The 26081-nt window shown below is 51.4% G+C and overlaps 1 protein-coding gene across 1 annotated transcript in view; it reads right to left on the reverse strand.

The window, feature by feature from the left end:
- Positions 1–26081, reverse strand: part of PAPPA (pappalysin 1) — a 207402-nt gene that overhangs the window by 67945 nt on the left and 113376 nt on the right. Inside the window, exons 11-12 of the mRNA XM_059410111.1 lie at positions 3026–3139; positions 1982–2117 (exon numbers count right to left, since the gene is read on the reverse strand). Coding sequence (XP_059266094.1) covers positions 1982–2117; positions 3026–3139 — 250 coding nt within the window. The remainder of the gene's footprint in view (positions 1–1981; positions 2118–3025; positions 3140–26081) is intronic.

Here is a 26081-nt window from a genome sequence, read left to right on the forward strand (position 1 = left end):
GGTGCACACCAGCCCCAGCAGCCCCAGTCAGCCGCAGAGATGGTGCACACCAGCCCCAGCAGCAGGCTGCCCTCATTTTTAGTCCAGGAACCCAAGAGCAGTCCCGCAAGGTCCGGACCGCAGTAGCCGGGCTGCAGAGGTGACCCTGGGAACCAGGGACAGGAAGTGGCCCCCAACAGCCAGCCATGTACAGTCCGTGCTGAGCCTGGGCTTGCCCCCATCCCAAAGCCCTCAGTTCTTTCTAGAATGGGGAACAGGTCCCCAGGCTTCGAGGAGCAAGGGAGGAGGCAGAGAGGAAGGGCATGCCCAGAGGAGGGAAGGGAATGCTGGCGTGTGGGATACAGTCGGAGAAACAGACACCGGCTCTGGGGTCGGATGGACCTCGGTTCACATCACGGCTGAGCCTACCTAATGATGGGAGTCCGGCAAGCTCCCAAAACTCACTTCCTGCAAACAAACTCAGGGCTGAATCCGTGTGCATCCCGGCAGGCCTGCACTGTTGGGGACGTCCAGTTCCCTATCCAGAAGGCACCCTTCTCTGGTCCCTCAGAACAGCAAAGGCTCCCCAAGGGGTGCCAGGATCGGAGGACAGAGGCCGGGGGACACTGCGGGGAGGGACGGGGACACGTGGAAGCCTCAGACACTGGGTCATGGGATCCCAGCCGCTTCTGTGGAACCAGACCTTTCCCCACGCCTCAGAGCCCGCCGCAATGGCACGACAGCTAGGAAAATATTTGCTTCTCACTTAGGGAATTTTCTCTGGAATCCAGATAAGTCCAGAGGGGTTTTCTTTCTCTTCCTTATTCATATGACCCCCCCCCCGACCCCACCCCAACCCCATCACTTCCCTTGCCTCTAAAACTAACTAAATAAGTAAACATAAAAACAAAATAAAATCCTCTCCCTGCTCCCTGGGCTTCTGCTTGACCCTGAGATGACCCCGTGCCTGCTGGCTTCATACGGGTCTTTGAACCGAGCTCCCTGTGGAATGGCGCAGCCATAGCTGGGGAGGCCGGCCTCCGGGGCTGGCCTGGGATTCCAGACACTGGCAATGGCTACCCGGAGTTCGAGTGGAAATGTGGGAGGGACAACAGGGCTTTCCCAGTGCGGGCGCTCATGCGGGGCACTGTCACCACAGCCCTGAGGAATCCTTCTCGCTCTGATGATGACGTGGCACCGTTGGCCCCATTGTGTCTATGAGGAGAGCAAGATGCCACATGAGGGGCTCTGAGGTCAAGAAAAGCGTGTACCTTCTTGAGCCGAGGGTGTGGCAGGGACAGGACGGAAGCCCAGGCCGTCGGCCCTGGAGCTGGCGCTCTTTCCTCTGCCCCATGCACACATGGGTGCACAGACGGGTGTGCAAGTGACTGCCTGACGACTCTGGCCTTGTCCCTTACCCCAGCCCGGTGCGGAGGCAGCCTCTCAGCACGCAGGACCTGGCTGTTGACCTGCCTTCCCATTCCTGGTCTTTCCTTACTCCTCCTCCTGTGGGGGAGTTCCTCAGGTGGTGCCGGCAGGAACGGCATGGCTGCCGCGGTGGGGCGCTACGGGACACCTCCCTGTACGGGGTTGGGGGCTGGGGTGGGGAAGGAGCCATGGCTAGGATTCCAGAGACCTGGCCATGTGACCCGGGGTCTTTCAGTGCCTCTCTTGGGGCCTCAGATGCTGATATCTGCAGAAAGGGCCTTTGCTTAGTCTCCATCCTAGGGCCTTTTGAGGATCAGAGGGGTGCCCAAGATTAAGGATGCCTGGTAGAAAGGAGCTCTTGAAGGGAGGACTGGGACTGTGGCCCCCAAACCCCCTATCTGCCACATCCAGGCTTCTCGGGATACACGAAAGCCTCCTGATTTGAAGGTAAGCAGAACTTCAAACAGAGAAGCAAGAAAGAGGAAAGACGAAGGAAGAACTAGCTCTTGGTGGCTCCTTGAACCACCCTAGGCAGATACGGTCCCGAGAGCCACCTGCATGATAGAGTGCTCACCGAGATCGTGGCTCTGATCTTTGGTATCAAACAGCTGGACGCTGATGGTCTCTTGCTTCTGGTCCCCATAATAGGTGCCATCCGTCACCAGGTGGACGATGACAGCTGCGGCAACCATTGGCTGAGAAAAGTATGCCTGAAATGCAGAAGGCACAGGAGGGTCACTCATGCACTCAGGCCACCGGGCGGGGACTGCAAGAAGCATCTTCCATGCAGGGCCTGGGCCTTTCGGCATGGGTCCGTAATGGGAACAAGGAGGCCGTGAGGAACCCAGGCTCTGAAGTCAGAAACTGCTCCAACATTGCTCTGCACCTGCTGAGCTGTGTGATGGGGAAAGGCAGCTCTGCCTCTCTGGGCCTAAGTTCCCTCACTCCGAAGTGATATATTAAGTAAAAGAACTGGATCGCAGGGTGGCTGTGAGTCTCCAGTAAGATAATGGGAACAAAGGGTCTGGCATACCCTAAGACCACATAAAAAGGCATTATTATTATTATTTGTCCCTTCTCTATCCTAGCCTCTGTGCAAAGCATCAAGGAGACAAAGGTAAGGAAGACATGGCCCTTGCCTTTCTGCAGACCATGGAGTTCAAAGTGGGTCAGTGATATGTAGATCAAAAGTCAGTACAATCCCTAATCCTTAGTCAGGAAGATGGACCCAATGACAGCGATACAATACCACGTGACAAGCGTCATCCGACAGACGACCGGACATGTACAGGACTAGAAGAGAGAGAACAGTCACTTCTCTGTGGGGATCAGTTAAGACTTCAAGGAGGAGAAGACAATCTTAAAAGGCCTTGAATGATGAACAGAAGGTTCCAGGCAGACAAAAGATATCCAAAGTCTTTGCCAAAACAAGAAGGATGAGGGGCATTCCATGCGCATCAAAGGGATTCTATTTCAGGGAGCCTCCTACTGCTAAGTGTTTTGTTCTCTGTCCTTACAATTAACACCCTCGGTGGGGAGACAAACCATCTTGCGAAAGGGTCACAGGAGCTGGTGCTTCCTGGGGCCCACTCCTGGAGATCCTGAGGCTTTGGCTTACCCGGAGCCAGAAAGTGGTCTGAGCCATCTGGGAGTATGGGTAGCTGAAGGTACAAGGGTACCAGGCATGCTGGGAAATGCCTTCACTGAGATCTATCACCTTGGTTCGACACACCTGGGGAGAGAGAAAGAAAAAAAACAAATGTTTTAGAGGATCTCCACAGCTAAACTAAATTCAATCAGATGCACCTTCCCTACCTACCTATTTTGTTCTGAGCACCACAGGAGAACACAGGGGTGCACAGACGGGAGTCTGCCCCAGGAGCCCACATTCTGCTGTAGCACAGGGAGCCCTTAACACCATGAAGGGCAGAACAGACAACATGTTTTGGCGGCAGAGGTGACAGAGAAATGCTCGTGGGGACAGATGCTGGAGGAGGTAACCTCTGAGCTGGATCCTGAAGAACAGAGCGGACACAGGGGAAGGGCAGTACAGGTGCAGGGAGCAGGAGCAAAGGCTCAGGGGAACGGAGAAGTCTAGAATGTGCTAAGCTGCCTGGTATTATTAGAGCTTGGGGAAGGTGGCAGAAAAGGCAGGATAAGGGGTGGGGTCTCACCGAGTGTTGAACTGCAAGCAGACCATTTTAGCACAGATCTGTGCATTGTGCTCAGAGCTGTATTAAGGACAGAGAAAAGACTCAGACAGGATGACCATATCCTCCAGAGACAGAATGTGTGTGTGTGCGTGTGCACATGCACGCGCACTGAGTCTATGTGTGCCTACTGTGTATCCAAATGTTATTCCGTCCTTCAGTTCATTCACTTATTCGAGTCCTATTGTTGGGAGACAGCATTTTGCAGAGCACTGTGGGACGAGATGGATGCCGAGGAACTTGCAGGGAACACTGAGCATAGATACCCATGGAGGCACGACACCAGCACGTACTACTGTAAATTGTACAGCAGAAAACAGAAAAGTTCTACAATGGAAAAGGTCAGAAGCAACTGGCTTGTTCTTGAGATTGGTCAGACATTCCGCAGAAGGCCATTCGGCATTCGTGTTTTTCCTCTGACGTTCAATGTGGCCCCTCTCGTTACCCTCCCCTGTGGATCTGGGTCTCCCTATATCCTATACCTGGGCAGGTCTCCCTACACTCATCGGAGAAAGGCTGACCTAGCGACTCTAAGACTCTTGAAAGCTATTAAAAAAAAAAAAAACCCGAAAGATAATCTAATATCAATCCTAATAAACACATGTACATGTAAAACAAATTTAAAAAGAGGGGAAATATATATATATATATACAAGAATCAAGGCTACCTATTCCAGCCATATTTGTAGTAGCAAAAAATTGGGACTAGCTTACACGTTCATCTGCTGGGGAAGGGATGCATCAGGTAAGAAATATTCACGTGACAGATTTTCTATATAGCAAAAAACTCTTACGAGGCCTGAATTAGATTCATATATAGGGAGGACACTAGAAATATTTAATGTCAGGTCCAGTGTGGGACCCGGCCACTGAAAACAGAAGCCCTACTCCTGAGTTCAAGACCTCAATGGAGAGATTGTAAAAACTTAACACCAAGTAAAAACAAGACAGAGAAAGGAACCAGGTATAAATGGACAGGTACAATATGATGTCATTTATAAAAATCACACAAAGCAAGACCATATATCGCCCAGAGATTCCTATAGAGGAGTGCAGAGTGCAGATGAAACACAGAGTGGAAAAGTCATATATCAATTTCATTAGTCAAACTCAAGACAAAATACGTGATGCCTATGTTGTAATCTACAACTGCAATCTCAGTGCTTTTTTTTTTTTTAATGAGCTCTTTTTTGTACTGGGGTGATTTTATATTTACAGGAAAGTTGCAAAAGTAACATGGAGTCCTGTACGTATGCTTCACCTGTGTCCCTTACTGTTAATATCTTCATCAATTCATTCTCGAAACCCCAGAGGAAGATGATTTGCTTAGTCAGCTTTGGAGAATCACAGATCAGTCATCCCAAAAGTTCTGTGGTGGCATGCTGGCCTCATTGAAGGAGAGCCTGGTTTACCTCTGACATCTGAATGTCAGATTAGGTCATAGGTTTTGAGGGATTCACAGCGTTCCCTGGAGGTGTCCGTTGTGGGTCAGGCTGTGAGATCTGCTTTGTTCTCTCTCTACTGCTTTACCTGTAGCATCTCCACTCACCTGTCTTAGATACCCAGCTGCCATGTAATGTTTCCCTTAAGAAAAGAGCTTTACTGCATGAAGAACACTGAAAAGTATTGAAACCTATTTATTGCCAAAATTCCTCACCCTTCCCCGAGAAACCAGTGGGTTCTGAGCACACGGTATGAGTTTCCCGAATATCACAGGTAACCTCTTTAAGCACAAGAAGGGGCCAAGATTCAACCATCTCATTGGCCAGAAGCAGGTGAAGGCTTCTGCTATTCAAATCTCTAGAAGCCTAATACCAAGGAGAGTATGGGCAAAGCAGCCACTTTATTAGGCTGGAAGATGTCTTCCAGTTTATTTATTTTTCTACAAAACAACTGGGACAGAGCTCAGGCAGATCTGCCAGTGGATTGTGTTACATCTGACAACAGTGCGAGACTTTGCATAAACTCTCCATGGCATTTGAAACCCAGGCCAGCAACTGGACCTGTATCGTTCTGGAATTCTCTCCCCTGTATTCTGAGCTGCCTGATCCCAGCAGAGTGGGGTGGAGTGCATCTCTGGAGTGCTGGGGGCTGGGGAGGAGAGGGGAAGGGCAAGGGCTTATCTCTGCATCTAAAACATTCACGGTCAGAGAAGTCTAAGACATGAACAAAGCCCTCTTATTGCTTAAATACAATTTTCTCTTATCTCGTCGGCTCTATCAGCACTAGACAGGGTTTTAGAGGTACACACTGCTGTTATTTTATTCTCCTGTTTTCCTATTTAGATTGCGCTTGTTCCAAGCGGGCTGCGATCCTGACCAGGGACAGTCAGAGCAGATCAGAGAGGAACAAACAAAACCAGCTGAACCTTTGCCCAAAGCCCCAGTTGATCTTAAAACCATCTATGTTCCTGGGGGGAGGCTGGGGGTGGGGAGGGCGGGTTGCAGGGGAGAGCTGAAGGAAACGCTCACAAGCCTCTTGCTTTTATAGACCTTGCAGATTCTGCTCATTCAGCAGTCACTGACTGGGGGTATGTGGTGTGGTACGCCGGACTCCGCATCCCTGAGAGAAAGAGCTTTGCCCTTGGCCGCAAGATTGGTCACTAGGGATACAAGTGTGATCCCAAGGTGACTGATTCGATGGGCATGCTCTGTTTTCATCCACTCACTTCTTTGCACCTTCCAAGAAAAGCAAGTGTGATCGCATGAAGGATTACAGAGCAATTTAGATTTCCCTGAACACTGGTGGGGGAACAAGCAGGAAACTCACATCCCACGCTCCTTGGGGCCTCAAGCTCCCCCAGCAGCCCCAGGAAGCAAGCTCCGTCTCACGCATCATCTCCATTCCTCCCGTCTTTCCAGTGTCGTTGGCTCCAGTGAGCTCCGTGTCTCTCCCAACCTCCCCCTCTTCCCAGTCAGCGCCTCTCAGACCCCACGTGAGTCATTCTTCTCTCCCCCACGATGATGCGTTAGGCACAGGTCCTTCTGATGATGCCGACAAACCCTTGCTGGACGCAGCAACCGTTTACCTTCTCTGCCATTCTGTGATCTGTCCCTTTGACTCATTCCACTTTGTACAACACATCTGGGGGCTCTAAAAACACGGACAGCCTCTAGACTTCAGCCTCCTCTAGACAGATGAAGACGGGATTCCCCAGCTAGCACCTGCGTTGCGCACACGCATGCCCAGTGCAGCTTTACTGACAACAGCCGAGATGTGGAAACAAACTCAAGGTCTGTCGAGAGGCCAGGGGGTGAGCAAAACGGGATCTATCGACACAGTGGGATATCACTCAGCCTTCAAAACGAAAACCCTGTCATATGTGACGGTAAGGATGAACCCTGAGGACAGCAAGCCAAGGGAAATAAGACAGCCACAAAAGGACCAATATTATATTACTCCACTTCCATGGGGAATCTAAAGTAGTCAAATTCGCAGAATCAGTGAGTGGAATAGTGGTTGCCAAGGGCCGGGGGAGGGTGGGAAAGGTAGCTACTGATCAGCAGACATCAAGTTTCCAGTAAGCCAGAAGATGACGTTCCTGAAGTCTGCTGTAGCTGTAGTCAACACCAGCTTATTGTACACCCAGACGTGTGTTAAGGTAGGTCTCAGGGCACCTGGGTGGCTCAGTGAGTTAAGTCTGAGTCTCGATTTTGGGTCAGGTTAGGTTGTCATCTCAGGGTCCTGAGATCAAGACCCACATCAGGGTTCCCGCTCTGCAGGGAGTCTGCTTGGGATTCTCTCTTCCTCTCCCTCTCCCCCACTCCTTTTCTCTCTCTCTCCAAAATAAATGAAATCTTTAAAAAAACGGTAGATCTTTCAGCAGCTTCTTTTGTCACAGTAAAGCATGATACAGTAGTGTTTTGAAAGAGTAAAATCCTGATATTCATTGAACGAATGTGTACATTAGTAAAAGAAGTGATCCAGTTCAGGTGGGGGGAGAGAAAGTCACATAATGATGCTAGGCAAAGAGCAGATGCGGCTGGGCTGGCGAGCATCCTCCCTTAGGTATTCTCAGGGCTGGAGGAAGGATTACCCAGTATCTTCTTGATTACTTCAGAACCAGAGAACTCATTCCCCCTTATAGGCAATTCAATGGACTCTAGACAGCTCTTCCCAACAGCTAGGAGAAGATGTCTGGCTCTAATTCCTCCTACTTTTTCCTCTAAGCAACAATGTCTATAAGCTTTCTGATTTAGAGTTCCAGACTTAGAGGGACTGAAGAGTAATTTACTGAAACCATTACTTTTGCTGGGCTCAAGGAAGAGTGGGCTGTCTTGTATAACATAACACAGCAAGTAGGTAGCAAAACTGTTATTTAAATGCAGACTTTTCTTGGCTCCGAGAACTGATGCTTTTTCCTTACCTGTGCTCGGCACCCCCTCGATCCTACTTTTTTCATAAAAAGATTATTTATTTTAGTAAGCTCTATACCCAGTGTGGGTCTCAAACTCATGGGCCTGAGCTCAAGAGTTCCATGCTCTTCTGACTGAGCCAGCTGGGAGCCCCTCAATCCTACTTTTTTGTGTGTAGGACCACCTCCAGTGAGATGTCTCCCTCTTCCCCAAGCATGCATGGCAGAAAGAGCAGACAGGAATTGGGGTGCCCATGTCCCTCCTTTCTCCCAGAGAAGCCCAGCTCTAGGTCTTTGAGGAAGCTGAGCAGCCACTGTCCTCCAGTCCCATCTTAACACCTGCAGGACCTGGGGGTGGGGGGGAGGGCGGCGGTTAGAGACTGTGTTCCTGCTTGGTCTTTAACATGAATGCCTTAGACATCCCGTCATGTTCAGGGATGGGCTTACACTAAACACCCCCACAGGAAACAGGGGAGCTGGGTCAGTTCTGGCTATGTCACTTACTAGCTGGACCTCTCCCCCACCCTCGATTTCCCCATCTGTGAAATGCAGCGGTCGTATGGAATGGCCCTCAAGTAGCTTGAGGACGCCCACAGCCAGAGCATCCACCACGGGTCTCAAGGTCACAATATCATTTATCCCACAGTCAGCCTCTGAGAGCTTGGAATCATTGTCCCATTTTTCTGATGAGGAAACAAGGCACAGAGGCTTTAAATAACTCCTTTAAGGTCATCTACCCAGCCGTGCAGGACAGTCAGCAGCCAGACTCTGATCCCTCCGCCACCATGTTCTGTGCGTTCTGTCACAATGGACCAGGGCTGGTGCTGGTCTCATTCAAACCTCCCCTTTGGCTGACGGAGAAGGCACCAGCTACCACTGTCTTTGCCTCCTCTTGCTCTCCCTGCTCTACGGTCCTCAGACTTCACCTGCCAAAGCACAGAACTAAGCCCATGGCCCGGCTACTTACCATCCCCTCCATGCCGCCACGGACCATGGGATGGGGAGTCTCCCGGACACAGCTTGCAAAGGCCTCTGGGAGCCGGTTTCCACCCTGTCACTACTTTCACTACCAGCCACCGCCCCGCCTCACCCCTCCCCACACAGCTGGTGGGTACCCCCACATGTGCACAGCGGGGCTCCCTTCTCCCCGGGAGACACTTTCTCTTGCAGGTCCTGGACTCCACCACCACGATGTCTGTGCCCGGACTTCCCCCCTGCCCCCCCCCCCCGCCACCTCCCTCCAAGGCACTGGCTGCCCGTTTTGTGAAATGTGACACACCCTTAGAAGCCGGTCTCAAATATCACCCCTCCTCTGAGAGACTCTGCTCACCCCCCAGGTGGAATTAACTGCTCTCTGTTGTGTCCACACAGTCTTTATGTACCTCAGTTACAGCGCCCGTCAGGTTGGACAATGGTTGTTTAGAACCCAGTCTTTCCCTTGGAATTCTGAAGACTTCCGAGGTGAGAAGCGTGCGTTATTCAAGCTCCCATCAATCCTAGCTCCTGTCACCCGGCGGCAGAACACAGCAGGTGCCCCAAGACCAGGAGTCACAGCCAGAGCGGTGGCACCTAGAGGGTCCCTGTCCTAGGCTGGGTGCTTCGTTGAGGTCTCCGTGTGCACTAAATCATGCGGGCCTCAGGACAGCTCTGTCAGGGAGGTACTAGGATTATACCCATTTTATAGATAAGGACTTGAGGCTCCTGTCCTTTGCCTAAGGTCACACAGCTCATTAGTGGAACCAGGATTCAATTCTCAGGCTCAAACTCAGCCCACACTCTTAATGGTAGATGAAGGCCGCCTTGGAAAGGGCCGTCCGCCTGTCTCTCAGGACTGTCAGGGAGGATGGAGGTGGGATTTTGCCTGAACAGAAGCTGCTTCAGCAGCCCAGAGCAGGCCCCCTCAGGGCTGCCCCCAGGGCGGGTGATGGGTGGAAAGAGTCCTGGGTTGCCAAGCGAGAGTCTTGCCTGCTAGAACCGACCCCCCTGCTGACTTCCTCTGATACTCCTCCTTCCCGTGTGCAGAAGGACAGAGGAAGATGAAGCCTTGAAAGGCTCTTCAGTTCTGACCATCTGCCAGCGTTTCACTCCCAGCCTTTTCCTGGTGAACGAGGCAGGAGAGAGTGTCGACTCTATCAAGAAGTGGGATTGTTCTGGAAGCCCCCAAGTCCACGCCTGGACCCCAGGCCTCTGGTCTCTGGAAGGCTAATTCCATAGCCACCTTTTCACAAACACCAGAGGGGTAACAGAAACATTTACTGTAGCCATTCCAGCAAAATGTGTTTTCTGTTTTCTTTTCTTTTCACGCATGTGACAAAGAGCAGCTCTTCCCCTCAAAGCCTTGAGATCGGATATTTGCGCTGGGGGCATCCTCAGCGATCTGCTTCTGGCCATCACATCTGATAGATGAGGAACTGGGCCCACTGGGGATGGTAGAGACAGGCCGTAAGCCCCTGTAGGATGGGCCAGGATGTCTGGCGGTGACTGGGGTGGCATGGGCTGACAGACACAGTGGCCTCGGTGGCCCCAGGACTCGGGGGCTCCCATCCACTCCACGCACCACCTGCCACCCCATCTAGCACCCGCCTCCAAACCCCTCCTTTGCCGAAGACTGCTTTCAATTAGAGGAGTTAACGATGTCTTGCTTTCAAAGGGTTTTTAAAATCCAGTTTATCTTCCACCCACACACGTCGTACACAAAGGCGGGGAGACAGAGGGAGGGGGGGGGCGGGAGTTCTGGTATTTTCCCACACAGGGGAGATGCCATGAGGTTTCTATTGAATTTCGTTTTCACAGATCTCCCTGCCCTCTTGTCAGTCACAGGAGGGAGGGAGCGCTCTTCAAGTCTCTGGCCCGTCCTCTCCAATTTCCTCTTTCAACCCAAAGGGACCTGGGAATGGGTCTCACAGAAAAAAAGAGGAAAAGGAATGGGGAGGGGGAGTGTGGGGGAGCACGCTGATACTAATGATACCCATAAACGTGCATGGCACGCACACGCCTGCGCACACACACATGCACACACACACACACCCCAGGGAGAGTTTCCAAGCTTGCAGATCCAATGCAGATCCAATGCCAAAGTATTTCCCCAAGAGCTGCAAGGTTGTAAGAGGGACAGGCAGGACTCCTTGAGACGAAGACGCTGGGAGGGCAAGCCAGCTGGGAGACCACGGGTCAAGCCTCGGAGACCACAAGCGAGGGGCCAGATGCAATAAAGTCACCCCTGTGAAGCTGGCGTGGCTCTCCCTTCCGGAACAGGGTGCTCCCTCCTCAGTGCTCCGCTAGGGAAGGGAAAGGGCACCCACTCTCACAGACAGCCCACAGTACTGGTGCTGACCAGGTATCATCTCACCATAATTAGGAGGAATAAGCAGTTTTTGTCCCCATTTTAGAGGTAAGAAGTCTAAGGTTTAGAAGGCACTGGGACTTCCTCACAGCTTAAGAGTCAAAGCCAAGTGGTCCTTCTTACCCCATGGGTGGAGACTCTCCAGTAGCTTCTCGTCACCCCTCTTGTGGTTTCCTGTCTGTCCATCTGTCTCCATGCTTACGCATCAAGGGCAGTGCCCGCATCCGATTTCTCTCTCCCCTTCACCAGTGTCTAGTGCAGGTCGCCAGCTGTGGCTCAGCAATGCTGCCACATTGAACTAAGGGTGGCTTATCCAAGGCCAGACTTGTGGTTCAGGGTTGACATATTTGATCCAAAAGACCAGGGTGTGGACATGAGAATGCCACGTGGTAGAGAGAAGGCCCCAGGAGACCTTGGATTCATTTGTGAGCACCGAAAGTTTGGACCCATCCATCACCAGGCTCCCATGCACTTGATGGACAACAAAGTAAGTGATGGGAGTAGTCACTGGTATTCGCAGTGGTTCTTCCCATTACTTTCATGCCTACCAGCATCTGTCCAAGTCCATTATTTCGCTTAGGTCTTACAACCACCCTCTGAGGAAGGTATTAACATTACCTCTACTTCCTAGATGAGAAACAGGCTGGTCGCTCATGGGGAGGACGTGGGTCCTCAAGACCACTGGAACAGTTGAGGCACACATCAGTGTTGCCTCCCAAGCCCTTGCTCAGGACAGACATCATTAATTAAGCGGTGCACACTGCTCCTCTGAGTATAGACCTCAGAATCCATCTTAATAAAACACTGTGACAAGCCACTCACTATCGGTCAGGAATGGCCCAGGAGAGGAACCTATTTGCAATCCTTGAACTTGGCTGTTAGCTCACTGAGGGCAAGCATGGGGAGTTGCTTCTGATCTCTTCGGTATCAAGAGCGATGAAAAGCCGAAAGTCAGCACTCAAGCCAAGACTAGTTGAATACAAGAATGAATTACCAACAATAACAATGTTACTGGTCTTCTACTACATACAGGCATCCCCTGCTTTTCCAAAGTTCATCTTGCACCCCTTTGCATGAATGAAAGGCCTAAATTAGTACCCATTTTTGCTAATTGAAAGAAATCGAAGGATTTCTGCTTTAATGAAAGAAGGCAAAAAGCAAAAACAGCATTCAATGTTTGTTTGTGGCGAGTCCTGCAGAGGCAGCGTGTACCCCAAGCAGCAAGAGGCACCCCGCTCACGGCTTCCCCAGAACTACACTCAGCATCTCCGTATCAGGCCACCAGCGCTCCCTGATCCATGCCTGTGAGCATCTGTGCTTGATCTCAACTTATTTAGTGCCTTCATTAGGTATCAGAAAAGCCAAAGAGAGATTATTTTTTGGGTCTGGGAACACTCAAAAATTCTGTCCTATAAATTAACAGCATTTGCTCCTTTGCTTGATGCCATATAGCTTAAGAAAGATGTCATGAGAGAACCCTGTTGGAGGTTCTCACATTCTAACAAGTGTTTCACGTGCCTGGTCTTAGTCGATGCATATACAGACACTGGAAACCCAGATGTGGAGATTTGCCTGGCTGTGGAGTCCTGGAGTACCCCCGCCCCACCCCGGGATTCTCCTCACTCCTATGTCTGTCTTCATCTTCTCCCTGTGCCTCTCATTCCTAACTGACGCCCTGAATACACAGCACTTTAAGGACAACTGAGGTTTGAAAGACAGACAGAAAGATACACACACACCACCAACCTCCACGCCGACCTCTTTTTTACACACTTAATAGCACTGAGAAAAGACAGAGATAGAAACAGACGCAGAAAGAGACACAGAGAGGAAGAAAAGCCGAGCTTTCTCATAGTGACCATTAGAAACAATTATCACTTTTCCCAGGCCTCCAAAACAGCCTTCCCCTTTGATGCCTGCCTTCTAGAGATAGAGAGGAGGGGGAGAAATGGACTGCCTTTCTTTCAATTTTGAGACTTATTATTTGGCATGGACAGACAATCAAGCAAAGACGTATTTCCTGTGTACAAGGGCAGGTGTGCAGAGCGGAGAGATGCCTACTTCCTTGTACCCAGCTGCGGACCTCAGGGCCCCCACCCAGGAGACACTTCTAGATAAGATCACTTGGCATTTGATGCCCTCTAGCCATGGGGCTCTGTCTTGGGGTGATGAGCCTCTCAATGCCCCCGAGGTCTGTCCCTAACACATTAAGTATTCCACACTCTACCAGGGTCTAAGATCTTCAGGCCTACACCTCCCCACATGTCCAAAATCCTGAGGTTTGGGGTCCTAGCCCTTGGCCCAATCCAAATGACCACCGAGAAGCAGCCAGGCTTTGGAGCGGAACAGATGAAGGAGCTCACTGAAGACGTCGGTGTCCTGAAGCACATTAACACTTTTGCAGTGAAACTACATGTCTTGGAGGAGAAATGGTTCACGATCAATTCTATGGTTCTAGGGGACACCGACTGGATGCCCTAACCTTCTTTTAAAGGTGAAGTGTACTCAAGAGACCTGAGAAAGCATCTGGGAGAGGTGGCAGGGCCAAGCTGAAACCAGCAACCACATGCGTGCAGACCTAAGGATGCGTGCATCCTTGGGAGGCTGGCATCCCCGCCCTCGCTCACTCTACAGATACGGAGCCTGCCAAAGCCACACCTGTCGAGACCGGTGAGGTCCAGGCTGGACACCCGCCAGCCCCAGTTACTCCACATCTATCTCCGGTGGGACAGGGGAGGACACGGAGGGCTCCAGAGCACAGACGTCGATCAGGAGGCACTGAGGGCGATGGTCCAGCTGCGTTCACCTCTGTTAAACTCAGCCTGTGTCACCGGGCAGGGGAAAATCCCGTTCACCCGCTTCCAGGTGCGGCCAAGGGAGACATCATCAGCACAGCAGCAACGATCATTCTGAATGCTGACACTGGTCACCCGTTCGTACAGAGTGAGGGGCCGGTTCGCACCATCCCACCCGGAGGGGTGGGTGGCATCTCCCCACCTCGCGCACAGGGGAGCCAGGCGTTAGGCCGTGCCCCTCACTGGAGCCCAGACAGCCGTTCTGAGGAGGCACTGGGCAGGGGCTCGAGCTTCTCCAGCCAGTAAATCCTCTAACAAGGGAGAGTGATTAGTGTCGGATGTGGCGGTCGGCTTTTGTGCTGCTGACAGCTCCTCCCTTGAAAGGCCTGGCTGGGCTCATTTCACACGGGCCCTCCGTAGGCCTGCCCCCGGCTCCCTAATTATGCCATTCGCCAGTCACCCAGGCCCGCCTCTGAACTCCTGACCCAGCAGTGAAAGACTTGGGATCTCATTACTAATCTCTTAAGCCACCTAGTCTTCCAAAATACATCCATTTAACTTGGAGGCCAAGGCTTTGGGGGTGGGAGCCCGGGAGAGGGAAAGCCCAGCACCGGGACTTCTCATGACATGGCCCACGTCCCCCTTCCTGACGCCCGCGGCCCAAGCCCCGGGGCGGCTGTCCTGACTGTCCTGTCCAGCTCGGCCCAGGGCAGGCCTCGCGGAGGGTCAGCGGCTGGGCTTTAGGGACCGGGAAGCCTTTGGAAGGGGGAAGGGCATCAGGCCCACCTGTTTGTAATTTCAGGGGTGTGGGTAGGGGATGAGGCCTCTGTTTGTTTTAATTATTATTATTGTTGTTGAGAAGGGAGGGGGGGAAAATGAGCAGAAACTGCTAACATCTGGAGGCTGCTGTCCAGCTTACGTGATCTCCCCGCACAGAGGAGGGACACGGGATCCCCAACCAGATGGTCCGTGGGTGACTTCACAGCCCAGTAAGATGCTGACGGGGTTGGGAGAGGGCGTGCTGGGACCTTCTGGAAATTCTTAAGGGTGAGAGGCAGGGGTTTAAGGGCTCCCAGAAATCTCTTTCCTTTAGGGAGACTCAGATTTTTTTTCCAGCCAAACCTCGAATTTTTCTATTTCTCTCTCCATTCGTCCGTTGATTCATTCATTCATTCGCTTATTCCATTTATATTTATATGTACGTTCCTTATTCACCTTGGTCTACAGGGTGGAAATGGATCCCAGATGTAAAAGACCATAAAGGTAAAGCTCCTTCTCACAAGGAGCCCCCTGTGGGGGGAGCGGGGAGGTAAAAGGCTCTAGAAGCACCAGAGAGCAGCGTGGTTGGATCTGTGTTCGAGGTATGTTCAGGCTGAGGGAGGGGCACAGAGAAAAAGGATGCCAGGGCAATCTGCCTGAGGGCCAGGTCTGAGCCGCCAACTCTTAACATCACCTGGGCTCTGGAGAGCGGAGGCCGGAGAAGAGAAGAGAGAAGGGAGAGAACGGGCCAGAGCTGAGCCACGACAACCCTGGCTTCCCAGATGATGTCAACAGCAGAGGCATGAAGGACAAAGCTTGAGATGCAGATCTCTTGCTGCAAGCACAGTTCTGAGCACATGGCTTTTTAAAAACATGCTGTTATCTTTTTGAGTTGCTAAACCTCCTTCTCTCTCTCTCTCTCTCTCTCTCTTTTCAGCATTTGTACTGAAAGCCATTCATGCAATTTCATGAATTCTAGATCAGGATCTATAAAAGCAGGGTAGACTCCGGATCAGATCAAAGGGCACTGTGAACTTCAACCGAAGCATTCCTTCAACCCGAGATCAGAACACAGAGATGCTGCCGGCGAAAAGATGAAAATCTTGAGACACTGCTGACTCTAGACAGGAATCCAGAAACACCACGATTTCTATTTCAGAGCCCAGTGGTAGCGCCAGTTCTGGAGAAGCACACTGAGCACTGAAACCCTTCCAGCGCTAGCCCAGAATACTGAGCTGCTGTGACTCTAGAGCGCGCCCAGGCAATGCTGTCTGCTCTAAATCAGGCATCTGGAAACCACTTGCGGAGAATCAGGCATTAAAGCCGAAGAATACAACTCCAGTTAGAGTCCCTCCAGTCTTTTACACTGGCTCTAGAGTGGAGAACACAGCCAGCTCTGGAGCTAACCCCCGGGACACGGAAGGCTCCACCATTCAGCTCCGAGTCGCACGGACCCAAGCTGTGCGTCTTAGGCGTCCCGTACACCTCTTCTTGCTCTGTTTCTGGGAGTCCTGAGACATTCACGGGTTAACCAGAAAAGCGCTGACTACATCCAAGCTAGCTGAACAGTGGTTATAATGGCCGTTTTAACCACACAGGCCAATTCACGAAAGGTCAGAGGAGTGATTTTTCACTTAAAAACATCTGTGGTTGAAAGAACCAGACTTTCTCGAGTTCATAAAACTAGGGGTTTCCAGGTTGTCCCTTTTTGTTTTTCCTCACGTTCCCCATTCCTTTCTCCTCTTCTCCAGCTTTCCCAAAGAAGATCTGTGTGTTCCAAGTTGCGTCTACCAAGATGTCCGAGTCACGTGCCCTGCAGGGAACCCTCCCACCTGGTGCCAAGATGGCCACGCCAAGTGCACTGTCCTTGGGGTCTCACTGCCATGCTCAGGATTCCCTCATCCCTTCCTAGAACCCTGGAGAACCAGGGCTGGAAACTGGGGAGGGATTGGCTCCCATGTCTTTGCTTTGGAAGAGCAGAAGTGCTCTTACCCAGGCAGCCTCAAACTTGATTTCTCCTAGAAAGAGGCCCCAAAGGATGTGGGGCATTGACTTATGCAAGGAACAAGAGGACAAGGATTGCTTTAGCCTTTTAACAGTGGCCTGCTGAGCCTGAAGTGCAAAGAAGGGCTTTCATTCTCAAGGACAAGGGCAGCATTGCTCTCCAGCCTGTCCCTCCAGATTTCAGAGACAGGGCTAGTGACTGTGACATGTAATCTGGGGCCTTTGCCCACCAAATGCCCCATGGGCATGGCTGACTTACATGTCCAGCACATCACGGGCAGATTCTGCTGAGGGACACAGACCTTACAGAGTGATGCTTCCCCCCCCGGGGGTGCCCTTGGCCGAGGCAACACACATCTGCAGGAAAGCAGGGTGTCGAAGCAGCAGCACGATCTGGGACCCACAATGTGAACTCTTTGATCATCCCTCCACCTGCCACGTCGCCGAACCTTCCACTGAGCAGCGGAAGTCACACACATTTTAAGGTCAAAGGGATGTGGGCTGGGACCTCAGCTGCTGGCCCATGCTGACAGGATGACCTTGAATCCTTTGGGAAGGTCACACTTCTCCACTGCAAAATGAGATGCCGGAACCTCCTCTGGAGAGAGGTCAGGCTGGGGCCCAGGATGTGCTTTCAGGACCCCTTTTCCCCGACTCACACGATGGCATGCACCTTGTCTGCCATGGAGGGGACAAAGAAGGGGACTTAAGAAGGCCCTGCTTACTCTGGTCATCCACCGCATGTATCAGGGGGACTCTGCCCTGCTCCACAAGGGAATCACTTACAGACACTGATTTGTACATTCAAGCCAATCAGACATCGCTCAGCAGACATTGTTTCCAATGGCCTCATTCAATGAAGTCAGAAGCACCCTCTGAGTTCTCCCCAGGCAGGAAACCCTATGGTCAGCACAGAAAATCCCTAAATGTTAAAAGATAGAGCCCAAATCCTTAGCCACTCACAGGGCATTTGGTATGAAAAGGTGTGGACGCGGGAAACGCAAAGTAGAAGGCAGCTTGCGCTGTAGGTCACTGGATGGTTCCAAAAGGGCTATGTGTTATCAGGAGGGTTAAGACTGCATATGGGTGGGTGGTCAGAGGGGGCCATATGGCCAGGTGCCATTTGAGCTGGACCTTGAAGGACAGTTCAGCCTCCAAGTGGTGGACAGTTGCATGACGGTTCCTTTGGGCAGGAGAAATGGAAACCCCAAGACCCGCCCGGGGGCTGCCAGTCACTCGTTCTACCTGGGGTGCACCCGTCCAGCAGTGAGTGGTGCAGAGGGTCTGACAAGGACCATGTATGGCCCTGCCTGCTCAGGCCTTTGGATGCTAAGGAAGTAGGAAGACACACAGAAAGCTTGGCAGGTGAGAGACCACAGGGATCCATGTTTATGGTGAATGATGTACACCAAGGGCCAAATTTCTCCATTGAAGATATATGCACACTTAAAAGAATTTAAGACACTTTCACAAAAAAGATTAACGTGTCCTAGGTCATTCTGGAAAAGAGAAATACTATCTTTAAACAATTGATTGGAAAGGTGGTTTGGACCCTGAAGGAACTGGATTGGCCCCTGTCCCACCACGTGTGAACCTCTGCTTCGGCTTCTGTGGAATGGGAATGTGGTTCCTACTACCCAGGTTGGCTAAAAAGAGGTAAATGCAATGACTGAACTGAACAGATTTAGGTGGCAGTTACTGTAGGTCAAGCATTGCTCCAACTGTATTATCTGTGCTGTTTTCTGGAATTACAATTACTGCTTACTGTCCCCAATGCACAGATGAGAAGGCTGAGTAACCCCCCTGAGACCTTCCTGTAAGTGTCAGCTCTGGGAAGGGACAGACTCTAGATCAGCTCTGTCCAACAGGTAGCCTACTACCCCCATAGGGCTACTTCAGTGGAAATTAAATGAAACGAACAGGTGCTCGGTTTTGCAAGCCACGTTTCAGCAGGCGGCTAGAGGTTAGGCTGTTGGACAGTGCATTTACAGAACACTTCTACTCACTGGAAGTTCCTCTGGACAGCTGCTCTAAAGCCTGGACTCCTAACAGTTCTGCCTTCTCTGGGACGTCAAGGCCCTGCCCCGAGCTCCCTGACACCTGCCAGTTTCTCTGCTTGCTCGCACTGCACGGGACTGGTATTCTTTCCCCAGACTCCTTGCTCCCAGGCAGCACCACAGACCTGGAGGGACATCACTCAGGCAGCACTCACATTCCTGAAAGCTGTATCCTGCCAGCAGACCAGCTCTCTCACCACACTGCTGTATCCCAGGCCCAGGCTGGAGAGAAATGCAGATACAAGCCAAGCGTGCCCGTTCACCAACAGCATAGATGGGTCCAGTGTGGGCAAGGGCCCCGGGGAGGGCAGGACCCCAGGAAATCTCTGCGGGACTGGCCTGGCACGAAAGCATGCCTCTCGGCAGGGGCACCTCTCCCAAGCCCAAAGGAGCCCGTCCCTCCCTTGAAAGGACTGTGTGTAAGTGCACTTAGGACCTCTTGGGACTTGGATTTGGTGGAAACATCAGGGGAGTTTGAAGAGAACCAGGGCTGGGGAGGAAGAGAGGGTGGAAGGGCCTTTTCTGGGTCTAGGTCTGTAGATAACCCGCCCAGGCGACTTTACGAAGTAAGGCTGGTGGGTTGGGGTGGGAGCAGGGGGCTTGCAACACAAGCACAAACAAAAACAAATCCCAGTGCGGAGCCAAACCTCAGCTCTCCTCGGAACCCCATCCTTTGGGCCTGGCTTGAGAAAGTTTACTTTCAGACATAGGCAAATGAGCATGTGGTTTTGGGGACAGAATTCAATACCGCCAAAGCAGCGGGCTCAGCAAGCCGGACTGGCTCTCGCTTCCTCAGTGCACTGCAACCCCGGAGAGTGAACGCTGTTTACATTTTTTACGTGTTTCTTGGGTACAGAACATGAAACTAAATTACACAGCAAAGGCCATGCTGGCTACACGCCGGTGCCCCCACTTAAAACAGAAACAATTAAAAAAAAAAAAAAAAAGGGAAGAGAAGAAAGAAAAGAAAATGAACAGCAGGAACGGAGAAGGTCCTCAGGGGTCCTGAGTGAATGCCAGGGACGGAAGGAAGGAGTCTGGGCCTGATTCTGAGTGGGGAAAGAAGATGTGGAGACCCAATGAGGCGCGAGCAGGGCAAGCTTGGAGGGAAGACAAAAAGAATCTTCCTAGAGGGGCAGTGGGCTAGATTGGCAGGGCCAGAGCGGCTCTCCCCGGAGAACCGGTGCAAGCAGCCCTAAACCACAGAGCTGTGCTTGTTCTTGGGCTCCGAGTCAGGAGGCCACTAGCAGGCAAGAAATGAGGACTCATTCCCCAAACCGGGCCCCCTATGTTCCACGTGGCACCGTCCCGGCTGGTGAGGACGTGGCTAGTGTGTGCCTGCAAGGGCTGGGCACAGACCCCTGCTCTGTGCACGGCTCTCCGTGGCCAGCTGCCTTTGTCCGTGGGCCACAGCACCCTGCTGACCTCTGTTCTGCCCGATTTCAGATTTCAGGGTTCCTGTCCTTTCTTCCACGTAGGCTGCTCAAGGGCGGGGCTGAAGTTCAAGGGTTTGTCTCCACCTCCACCCACGGCTGAACACAATGCTTCGGACGCTGTAGGTGGGCAACACACCCCTCCCGATTTTCAGTCCGAAGAGCAGAATCATTTCATAGCACACAGGGGCTTGAGAGGTTTAGGGGAAGTTGCTTAAGCAAAGTCAAATCTTTGTTAAGTGGAGTAAGACCGAGAGACTCAAAGTCTCTCTCTCCTTGTGCCCCAAAGAGTGTGCTTAAAAATTTAAAAAAGATAATAATAATAAAGACCAAACTCGGTTGTTCCTAATTGGATGCATCAACCACTGAAACTTCATTGACAGAAAGAAGCATTTCATTAGGAAATCTTTCAGCTGATCTTGGAAGGAAACACCACAGTTCGGGATCCACGGTCACTCTTGACAGGCACCTGTCGTGTCTGTATTATTACTCCTCGTTCATGGGGAGGAAGCTGGGGAGAAGCCAAGAGAACCGGCTTGCCCAAAGTGAGGAGACCAGTAGGCGGTGGGCCCCGGAGCTGGAAATCCCATGAAACTGACCCGAAATTTCACCTTGTTTTCTTTGAAGACTCTCCTCATCCAAAGTTTTTCAGGGTCAGTCATGATGCCTGGCATTTCTTAAGTTCGAATAAATACCAACAGAGAGAAGGAGTGAGGAGGGAGGGGAAGAGAGTCTGGTGGTGGACCCGTCTGCCGGGATCGTGAGTAATTCTGCCGCCTTCAAGTCCCTGCCAGGCCGAGGCTGCCATGAGAAACTCGGGGCGGTCACAGCGACCAGCCCAGGGGCTCCGTTCTGATGCAGGCACTGTTTCTTATTCTCCTGGAGGGGATTCTGGTGCCCCACATCAATGGGCCAGGCTGTAACGAGCCACGGGACTTTCTGTTCTGTCTCCTTAGATGACTTGCACATGTGCTCTTGAAAAATTATTCATAAACCACCGGGAGAAAGCACATCCCATCGGTATTTGGGGAAACTGCTTGGAATCTTCTCTGAAATGTCAGTGTGTTCCTTCCGCTGGTCCTCCTCCTGCCACCACGGGCAGAGGCCATCGCATTTCACCAGCGAGAAGACAGGCACGCTTTGGTGAAGGTACGTGCTAGGAAAGGAGAACTCTTGGAAGTGACCCCCCCGCTGGGGGTGAGTGCCAGAATTTCCCTCTGTGCTTTGCAAATCAGATCATCTGAGGAGCTCTGGAAACTGCTGGTCCTGGTTGGGGGCGGGGAGGGGGTGCGGGGAGGGCTGTTTCAGTGGAGGGCCCATAGGGTGGTATATGGAAAGGTAGAGGGAAGGGGGAGGAGGGCCATGGGTGAGCTGCTTCAGCTCCCCAAGCCTCAGTTTCTTCATTGCGAAAGGGAGGGGAAACCTCTCAGTTTGACCATGTGTTTAAAGCCCCAGGACAGGGTCTCGCACACGGGAGGTGTCCGGCAGAGGTCTCTCCTCTTCCTCAAACAGACATCTGATTCTGTTAGCTCCATGCTTCTCACCTCTGAAAACCTCCCCCCTGCACTTAAGATAACATCTAAATTCCAAGCATCGGAAGGATGTCCCTGCACACCATTATAAGCACATTTCTCAGCGTTCCTTCTATTTCTTATTGGTTTGCTGGGTGTCTGTCTGTCTCTACCTCCTTCCAGTGTCAATCTCCTGACCCCCCCCCTCCCTATACTGCATCATAAGTGCTCGTGCAGATCCGTTACTCTTGTGTTCAGAGAACCCAATGGTTATCTGCTCTCTGCTCTGAACGTGAGGATAGCGAATGCACAGAGAAATGCCCCCTGCTTCCTGGCTTGGACTTGGTGGCCACTGAGGAGAGCTCTTACTCTGTGATTCTCTTATTGAGCTGCTGGGTTTCCTGCATAGAGCGCAGGGCTTGCAACACGCCTGGGAACAACCCTGGAAACTGAGCAAAATTACCTCTTCCATCCACAGCTGTCCTCTTTGTGCCTTTCTTCTTGCTTGCACCTACAACCTAGAAATAACTAGGCATAGACCTGAGAAATCTTTTTTACACTTTGGGGTCAGCAACTTAGGACATGTCCTAGAGCCACCCCCCATAGTTTCGTAAACACATTTTAAATGACCTTCTGGAGAGAGCAATGCTTCACCTAAGAGGATGAATGTCTACATGCGGAGTCTACACCACATGGCAGAAACAGTGGGTGGTCTGCACAGCAGGCTAGAAATGGTGGCTAGCAATACGGGTATTGGTGCAGCAAATTCCATATTCTGGGTGTTCCTTGAATGCACACTATGTATGAAAAGATGCAGAAGACATCGGTTCTCCCGGCTGCTTCTCCAGGGTCGCTCGTGGCAGCAGGCAGGAGTGGCTCCGTCCTGCACCTGAGCTCGTACGACAAACACAGGGGCCAGCACCCCAGTTCTGGCCCCTTCGGGAGTGAATCCCGAAGCTGCTCATCCGACCCTCTGAGGTTCGCTGTCGGAACCAGGAAAGTGAGACCAGTGATTCATTCCTATGTCTGTAGCAGTTTCAGTAGGATTCAAGGAATTGGATGCAGAAGCTGGATGAACTTGATAAATGTTATTTTTATAATTTGTGCAAGGTCTTCAGAAAGTGGGCGAAGGACTTTTCCTTCCCCACTTGCTGGCTCTCATCCCTGCTGGCTGAGTAAGCTGATAGCACTGTGGTTTCTTCCTCAGGGAAACTCCCTCTGATTCCCACTCCTGGGTCTTTGGCTGCTGTCTGTAGTCGGACACACCCCTCCAATGAAATGGTGAGCCCTCTGAGGGCAGCAAAAGGACCAGCGCCTCTCTGGAGTTTCTTAACATGCCTGGTATGGTCCTGAGGTTGCAGGAGACACGTGCTAACACAGCAATGTCTAACTTAAGGGAATGTTGACTGAGCTTCTGCAGAAGGGTGGGTCCCTGTGGCCTCTGGGGGAGGGGGAAGGGGAGAAGCCTTACATGAGTGGGACAGAGAATTAACATTTGAACTACCCAGAAAGTGGAGGGGGTGTGGAGGTGCTAGGTGTCTTCTCTACATCTATTCTCTCAATGTCCACCAGGTCGACGCTGTCATTCCCACTTTCCAAAAGAGGAAACTAAAGTTCCCAAAGAGTCATCTGCTCAAGGTTCCTAAGTCAGAGGAGAGGTGAAGAGGGCAAAGCCACAGTCCCATGTTTTCCATGAACTCCTTCCCTCTTACTTACTCGTGCTCCACAGTGTAAGAGTCAAATAGATTCCTGCTCAGGCCAATGAATAAGAGAATACATACATAATTCAAGACAAATTATGATTTGTTATTTTAATGGAGGCCTAAAGCATTATGAACGTGCCTGGAAGCTGGTCACAGCAACTCAAGGTAAAGTGGCAAAGGACCGATGTGGCCAATGACCCGATGATTAACAGAAAGTCAGAGAATCGATCTCAAAAGAAGGAGAGATGTCTAGACTCTCACCGGCCTTCTAAGGCCAGGATCTCCCATTCGACCACCAGCTCAGCCTTCACCTTACTGTGGTGAAGCTTAGTAGAATGCTTCTCGTTCTTAGAAAGGTTTTCTTTATTTTGGCCTTGAAACTACTGCCCTGGAAATGCTTGGTCTAAGCTTTACCCTCAAAGGATTAACCAAATAAATTGGTTGGATGGCTGATCGTCTGTAATCCCTGGAGAGCCCTGTGCATTCCAGATAGTCAGGATTTCCATTTCCTCCTTGGGCCACTGCAGGAGGGGGGGGTGCCTGTCCAGATAGGAGGAAACGGGCTGGGGTAGAAATGCTGGGGGTGGGGGCAGGAGGAAGCAATATCTACATCTCGTTTTGGCAGCCTATGGTGCAAAGCACTAGAGAAATGCAAAACATGGACACAAAATTAGGACAAGATGAAATTTTTGCAAGCACTTAACCCAAACTGTTTCTGAGGTTCCCTGAAGAGAGATAACTTGATTCCTCCGGTTCATTTCCATTTTTGTTCTGTCTCAGGGACTTCTTGAATTCCAGCTGGGCCGGGAAGGTGCATGGCCAAAATATCCAAAGAATGTCTCTTATGAGAGGGTGTTCAGCCCAATTTGCACACTGGAAGTTCTGATGGCTCTGATAACGTCTGGATACACGACTCAGGGCTTGGGGTGGAGTAGCGTAGCCCTAACCAAATTTGGGGATCTTGGAGGAGAATGGACATGCGAGAGACTGGAAATTATTAGAAGCTAAGAGCTTTTACAGAATTGAAACTCAAGTTTTTAGCAGTTCTGAAGACTCACGAAGCATGATGAGTGTGGCTCTGAGGCCATTCCAGGGAGAATCTGCCAGCTTGTTCTGATGGGGCCACTCCTCTTGATAGAATTCTCATACCTCACAAGCCCAGGGGCTGGTTCTTCCACTCTCTGGTTTCTCCTGAAGGCTGTGGCACAGAGGTAGGCACCTATCCTACAAACACCTGCCTTTACCATGTTTATAGCATCAGGGGGAGTGACAGAGAGTAGGACAAAAAAGGCTTCTAAAGAGGAACAAAGAACAATTGTGGTCACTTCATCCCTCCCCCCAAGTTAAAGGAGTGTCCTAGTGAATGCCCACCAGGGGACCTCAGAACAGTCTGCCTGGAAGGGAGTGGAACAGCCTGAACTCAGAGATATGGGCAGTGCTCAGGCATCTGCTAGAGGAGAATCCAAGTGCCTCAGGGCATTTGCAGTGACACCAATAATAGGATCTACCCAGCTGCATTTTTCCCTGCTTGTTTCCCAGTGCAGTTTCCCAGGTGTCCACTGACTTCTGATTTACAGAGATGACTGCATATTCCCAATCTCACTGGCATCTTCTACAAGATCCTAATCTTAGAGTCTTCCTTTCTGGGCTGTGTGGCTCTGGGGAAGGCGCTCTGTCTCTCAGTGTCTCCAAGAGAGGGGCTTGGCTGTGGAGCACGGAAGGATCCAGTGTAATGGCCAGTACACCCCCATGAACTTGCACCGCCTTCCACTCTCCCTGGGACCCAGGGCCCTACATCGGAATTTCATGTGTGTGTGCAAGCACATTCATGTGTGTGTAAGAGAGACAGAAAAAGAAAGGAGGAAGAGGAAAAGGAGATGGTTAATTGCATCGGGGGAAGGCAAGAGGCACGTGGTGCCTCTAAGAACCTTGCAGCTCCTTCTTTCAAGCCATCAACCTCTTCACTGGACGCCCTGACTGGGTGAAAATTAACCAGCAGCCCCCTCTAATCAGTGCCCAGGGTAATAATGAAGGCCACGGTCATATGTCCTCCTCTTCCATGCGGTCAGAAGGGAGCCGCCTTTACATTCCAGGGAGAACCTCACCCAGAATCACACAGGCTGTTTGTCTGTGCACCGGTGCACGGGCATGACTATGCATGGCGGGGTTGTGGGGGGGACAGTGCGTGAGTGACTTCTAGGCATTTGCTTTCAGTCGGGGGAATTCAGGAGACTTTTGTTCTGCCGCCCTCCAGGCTGCCTGCCGGGCCCTGCACCCAGCCAGCAACACACCCCCTCCCCTGACCCTGTATTCTCCAGCGAGCTGATCTCATTATGGCAAATTTAGTTACAGCTGAAGTCTCCTTGTAACAAAGATTATGTCCAAGCCCAGAGTAATGGAACCTAGTCGATTTCATTAAAATAAAATTGGTTACAATGAATAATTCAATAGGATGATTTTGTTTCCTCATCTCCTCTTTGTAGATCGAAGAGCTAGTATTTATAA

This window comes from Mustela nigripes, chromosome 9, assembly GCF_022355385.1.
Source record: "Mustela nigripes isolate SB6536 chromosome 9, MUSNIG.SB6536, whole genome shotgun sequence".
Lineage (NCBI taxonomy): Eukaryota > Metazoa > Chordata > Mammalia > Carnivora > Mustelidae > Mustela > Mustela nigripes.